This window comes from Mandrillus leucophaeus, unplaced genomic scaffold (genome assembly GCF_000951045.1).
Source record: "Mandrillus leucophaeus isolate KB7577 unplaced genomic scaffold, Mleu.le_1.0 Scaffold475, whole genome shotgun sequence".
NCBI classification, from domain to species: domain Eukaryota; kingdom Metazoa; phylum Chordata; class Mammalia; order Primates; family Cercopithecidae; genus Mandrillus; species Mandrillus leucophaeus.
The window spans coordinates 1,046,079-1,052,470 of record NW_012105087.1 but is presented as its reverse complement, the minus strand read 5'-3'; the positions used below and the strand labels follow the sequence as shown (position 1 = coordinate 1,052,470).

At 41.7% G+C, this 6,392-nt stretch overlaps 1 protein-coding gene and 1 pseudogene across 3 annotated transcripts in view; one reads left to right on the top strand and one right to left on the bottom strand.

The window, feature by feature from the left end:
• Nucleotides 1-1,903: 1,903 nt before the first annotated feature.
• Nucleotides 1,904-6,392, top strand: part of FMO5 (flavin containing monooxygenase 5) — a 42,805-nt gene continuing 38,316 nt past the window's right edge. The window contains exons 1-2 of one of the 3 annotated variants that reach the window (XM_011995200.1): nucleotides 1,904-2,274; nucleotides 2,485-2,660. In XM_011995200.1, the coding sequence (XP_011850590.1) occupies nucleotides 2,526-2,660 (135 nt within the window). In that variant the 5' untranslated portion in view covers nucleotides 1,904-2,274; nucleotides 2,485-2,525. Of the gene's footprint in view, nucleotides 2,661-6,392 lie in introns of all 3 variants that reach the window. The other 2 variants (XM_011995199.1, XM_011995201.1) reach the window with 2 other exon arrangements.
• On the bottom strand, nucleotides 3,201-4,000 carry LOC105550297 (annotated as a pseudogene).

The window sequence follows — 6,392 nt, the reverse complement described above, 5'->3', positions numbered from 1 at the left end:
CTCCATGGAGCTTGCAATGAGCCAAGATCACACCACTGCATTCCAGCCTGGGCAACAGAGTGAGACTCCATCTCAAAAAAAAAAAAAAGTGGCCTCCAAAAGAGACTATTTGCTGAATGAATATAGGCAAAATGCAAATGTAATAGAATTGGAAAACAGGATAGCATCTGAGTAGAAGTGAGACTGTATTGTTTGAAAGCTCTTCCTGGGATAGGCCTTTGCAGAAACTCTGCAAACCCAGTTCCACATGCATGTGCATCCATACCCATACACTCCTTCAAAAGCCTCATATGTTATCTTGGAATTAGTCATTGTTATTTCTCACTCATAATATTGCTCTTTTGTAATAGCATGAGTAATAGAGTTGAGTCTGTATATTAATTTGGGTGTATCAAGTTATTGGTCAATGAAGAAATTGACTCACTTGCAAACTGTCAGCTAGCTGAGAGAGAAAATTTGAGTCAAGGTTTAAAACATTGTATAAGTAATTTTTAAAACAACACAAAACATATTTGCTACATTCAAAAGCAATTGATTATAAGACACAATTGAAGTAGGGGGACATTAAAATAAAATTACATTGTTTACTAGATTTTAAAAGTAATTCTTGCATTATTTGTAAAACTGATTCAGTAGGAAGAAATTAATACTCAGTTTATAAAAGTATTCATGTTTTCCTTTAGGCATTTCTTCTAGTGCATTCAAAATTATCCAATTTACAAATAATTCATTTTAAGTTAACATCCAGCATATAAAATGGTTGTGTTGAAACACTGTCTTCAGAATTTTATTTTTAAAAGATACTATTTTAGTATAAATTCACATTTATAGCTGAATGCTTTTGTGAAAGATATTAGTCTTTAAAATATTTTACAGGCTGGCCTTGTTGGTTCATGCCTGTTATCCTAGCACTTTGGGAGGCCAAGGCAGGTGGATCACTTGAACCCAGGAGTTCAAGACCAGCTTGAGCAACATAGTGAAACCTCATTTCTACAAAAAATACAAAAATTACCAGATGTGGTGGCACACAGCTGCAGTCCCTACTCAGGAGGCTGAGGTGGGAGGATTGCTTGAACCCAGGAGATAGAGGCTGCAGTGAGCCATGATTTCACCATGCACTCCAGCCCAAGTGCCAGAGTGAGACCCTGTTTCAAAAAAAAAAAAAAGTTTGACAGTTCCAAAACATATGCATGTTATAATTAGAGTCCACTAAGTTGCTATAAATACAACAAAAAATTCAGTGGCACAAAGTATCAGTTGCCTCATGTAAAAGTCCAAGATTAGCAGGTGCAGATTAGAAGAGCAAAACTGACTCAGGGAGTGGTAGAAGGTGAGCAAGGATCCAAGGCATGAGTCACAATCCATGCCTCTTACAACCCCTCACATCTGTCAAATAGAACCCTTGGCGGGATGGGCCCTTGTTCTAGGCCAGTGCCTGAAATCTTGTTTCTATTATATTGGTGGTTCTACATGACTTTATATTTGAAAAGTTACATTTTAGAAGTGGATATTTTGTATGTTTGGTTACTCATCTAACTGTAGGAAAGCACTATTAAAAATACTTTTATTTCATTAAAATTATCTGCTTATGTTTTGGTTTCCTCCACTAAACTGTAAGCGCCTCTGAGTAGGAAACAATACATTCCTCACTATATTCCAGCACTCAGCTCAGTGCACGGGGTTTTAAAAGTAAATTTCTACCAGAAGTATAGATTCTTAGATCCAGATTGTGAGGAGGGGAGGAGAGAGGTATAGGCGAGGCGGGGGGCGGAAGCGGGGGCAGGGTCATCTGTTTGAACAGATCACCTGAGGAGTAGGTGTTCACTGAAGCATTTGGAGCAGAACTTGCTTTGGGGTTGTTGACAGTTTTCTTTTCACTAGGAAGTGTTTGTCAGTTAAAGGCAAAAACTAGGAAGTTAAAAGTGGATGCAGAGGCGAGCACAGATGGGACTAGGGGGCACTCTGTTTTCAGAGAAAGTAGTTGAGAGTCCTGGCAACAGCAGCTGAAATATAAAGAAGTTGTAGGATTAACTTTTTCGCCCAAAGCAGCTTCAGCCCACGTTTCATTCCCATCAAGGGAGGGAGAATGGGTGCCGCTGAGTGGGCGGGGGAGTAGTCTCTGAAAGGAGGTGGAGCGCTACAGCCCCTCCCCGTTGGCTCTCGCTGTTTGTATACTGTTGGTTTATACTGATTTGACAACAGCCGGCTGTTGAGTCGCCTCCTGATCGCAGCTGAAGGGTCTGTTGAGGGCTTCGGGAAAGGCGGTGAGATCCGGTACAGCAGCAGAGCACTCCCGGCTCTGGGTTTCGCAGGCGCAGGGCTCCCCCGTGCCAGCAGAGGGATTTCCTCTAGTGAAGAGGACCGTCGAATCTGTCCTCCTCAAGGCAGCTCTTGTACACAATTTATTCGAATGCTATGGCCAAGGTCTTCCTTGAAAAATGTTGACCGATGTGTGCTTTTTGTCTTTTGTCATCCTTTCTTTAGCATAGGCGACATTGACCCACAGGTGAAGATCTCTGGAGATCATGACAAAGAAAAGAATTGCTGTGATTGGGGGAGGAGTGAGCGGGCTCTCTTCCATCAAGTGCTGCGTAGAAGAAGGCCTGGAACCTGTCTGCTTTGAAAGGACTGATGACATCGGAGGGCTCTGGAGGTTCCAGGTACATACATCTCCTAGTCCCTTAATACTTGAAATCCTCCCTGCAACTAGGTGCATACTACAGTTTATCTTAACAGTGTCAGGTGGCCGGCCCGGTGGCTCACGCCTGTAATCCTAGCACTTTGGGAGGCCGAGACGGGCGGATCACGAGGTCAGGAGATCGAGATCATCCTGGCTAACACGTGAAACCCCATCTCTACTAAAAATACAAAAAAAAATTAGCCGGGCGTAGTGGCGGGCGCCTGTAGTCCCAGCTACTCGAGAGGCTGAGGCAAGAGAATGGGGTGAACCCGGGAGGCGGAGCTTGCAGTGAGCCAAGATTGCACTCCAGCCTGGGTGACAGAGCGAGACTCTGTCTCGAGAAAAAAATAAAATAAAAAAGACAGTTAAACTTATTATATTCCAAAGAATACCAGCCATCTTTATTGATCTCCAAACTGACATGCGTTGGGTTTGCTGAGTTTGCTTTTATTTTTATTTTTTCACTTTTTGAAGGATAATTTTTATTACTTTTATTTACAGAAAATTCAGCAGTGTACATTTAACCCAGTGTAGTGGCAACTTCTTTCACCTTTCCCTTTTCCAGCTTGGTGATTCAAGCGACAGATTTAGGACCCAGGACATTGCCTCCCCAGTGGCAGGGAATCTCATCATATCTGTCCATGTAATTGGTTCTGAAAACTGCCACCAACTTAGCCACATCTCCTTTGTCTTCCTAGTGAACCTGTGTGAAGGCAACGTCGTGCAGGTCTTCCCGTGGACTAGACATCTCAATCTTAACTTCCCCCTGATAATGCAGTAAGGGACCCCCATTTTGGGACACAGGGCAGGCAGGAAGACAACCAGCTCTATGGGATCCGCATCGTGTGCCATCACCACCAGCTGAGTCTTCTTGTTCTCCACCAAGGTGGTGATTGTGTTAACCCCTGCTGGAGAGATGGGGTGGTGTCTCGATGGGATATCCCCTTTGCCAGCAGCTTTCTTCACAGTCCAGGATAGTAGTCTCTACTTCTTCTCTCGTTTTGTCTCTGGTCTGTGTTTGTGGGCCCCCATAAGCAGTCAGTAGCTGTTTGGCAGTGCAAGACCTGGGTGAACTGGTTAATGGCAGGAAGTGCTTTCAGCAGCTTATAGAAGGATAGCTCTTTGCTGCTGCAAACTGATACAGGGGGGCCATTTGACAAACAGAGTGAGGTCCCTTTGGGGCTGGATGTCCTGTCCAATGCCAAAATTCTTAGGCTTTTTCTCAAACAGAGGATTTGCAACATTTTTGGCTTCCTGCTTCTTCACTATAGCAGGGGTGGGGGCCGCCTTCTTTCCCTTAGCCTTCTTTCCTATTGGCATCTTGGGTGGCTAGAGGAGAACAGGTTTGCTTTTAAGCTAGCTTTCTGAACAGTGAATAGTATTGAGGTGCCCTAGATAAGTTTTACATTTCATATTTCATAAAAACTAACACAGTGTTGGCCAGCTACATAAAAGTGGCTTTATAGCATTTCTTAGTTGAACAGAAATACAATCCTCTTGCACCCTGACTCTGTTTTGGGGACCAATTTTATGTGACAATGGTCCTTATTCAGATCTGGAGTGGATCCCCTTGGCTGACCTGCATACCTATATCATCATCAGTCTTGGACATGGGCAAAAAGCCCGTTGTTTTTAGTAAACAGCAGAAAATTCTGCTCTTAAAATCTGGCCACAATATGGTATGGAGGTTAAGAACACAGTCTTAAACTCAAACGTTATTTCTGTCACCTACTAGCAGTGTGACCTTGGGCACATCATTAAGCCTCTCTGTACCTCTGTTTCTTCATCTTTAAGAAGTGGATAATGATAGTATCCACTTAATAGAGTTATTGTCAGGAGTAAATGAATGGATCATTATGCCAATCACTTACAACAGTACCAGGAACATAGTGCTACATGTTGGTTATTATTCAGTACGCCTAGGATGGGACTCACACATGTGGTGTCTTTACTAAGCATCTTAGCCAGGTTTGGCAGTTACTGAAAAGGCATGAAATCAATTAAGGATGGGAGGAGGTTGGGAGGGCATCCATCACCCTGTCTGATTATCAAGTTTCTGGTTTTTATCTCCAATGTGGTTTAAAATTATTATCTGCTAAAGACTTAATGTGGAGGTTTTTCTTCTGATTATCCACTTGGCAAAATTTTAACACTTTATAAACTGCTTCCTTGAAAATAAATAAGCTGTGTTTCATCATAATGCTCTGACCTCTGTTACGACAGACCACACCTGTGGTTCACCATTATATTTCTAGAGCCAAGCATGTATTCTACTGTCTCCGTTTTTTAAAGCTCCCCAGATGATTCCAATGTGCAGACCAGGTTAAGAATAACAGTTCAAAGAGAGTTTCTATTTCATGGGATTTTGAGAATCTGGCAGGAACAGTAGCCCCGAACTGTCCTCATTCCTCCCATTTAAATTTTTCTTCTTTCTTCTGTCCTTATTACTTCTTCCAATCCCATCAGTTCCAATTACCCCAACTTCCATCCCCTGCTCTCTCTCTCTTTTTTTGTCTTTTTTAGACAGAGTCTCAATCTGTTACCCAGGCTGGAGTACAGTGGCGTCATCTCAGCTCACTGCAACCTCTGCCTCCTGGGTTCAAGCGATTCTCATGCCTCAGCCTCTCAAGTAGCTGGAATTATACACATACTACCACGCCTTGCTAATTCTTGTATTTTTAGTAAACACGGGGTTTCATCATGTTGGCCAGGCTATTCTTGAACTCCTGAGCTCAAGTGATCTACTCACCTCGGCCCCCAAAGTGTGAGGATTACAGGCATGAGCCACTATGCCTGGCCTCTCTTTTCTTACACAGACTTCCTGATCAAATAAATGTGTGAGCCTTGTGCCTAGGTAGGAAATATAATCAGTGTATAGAATGTGTAGAGGGAAGATTTATTCATCAATGGTAGAAAATTGTAAAATCCAGGAGCAGAAGCTTCTTTTTCTTCTACTCACTAACCCAATACTGCTCTGTGCTCACTCTTTCATAAAGCAGTGGATTGGCACAGTGATAAAACTTACGTAAGGTCCAGTCGGGTGGTTCGAAGGACTTGAAGGATTTTGTTGACACAGGATAACACTTTGTTGTGGTTAGTGATTTGAAAAAGAGTTGAAGTATAGGAATACCTCAAAGAGGTGAGATCTGTCATTCATTTCAGTCACTGATCCCAACAGACCTGCTGTGGAAAGCATGGCTCTACTCTTTGTAAACTTTGAACTTTTGGAATACAGGTACAGGCTTGCATTTATCAGTACCTCATAAAGTATTTTATTATAGAGGGACTTTATAAATATCTCTTGAATGAATAAATGAAATAAAATTCAGAAGTTAGGAACGTGCCTCCCCTGTTCTCCTTACAAACAAACATCTTAATTCCAAGATGACCCTGCCATTCATTAATTTACCTTAATTTTAAAAAGATATACTTGTGTACAAACATGTTTAAGCAAACTTAATTTTAGAACAGTTTTAGACTTACAAAATTTATTAGGAAGATAGCACAGAGAATTATAGTACACCTCATGTCCAGTTACCCCATTATTAACATCTTATATTAGTATGATACATTTGTAAATAATTAATGAACCCATATTGATACATTATTATTAACTGAATTCCATAATTTATTCAGATTTACTTAGTTTTTCTTTTTTTTTTTTTTTTTTTTTTTCGGAGTCTCGCTGTGCTCCCAGGCTGGAGTGCAGTGG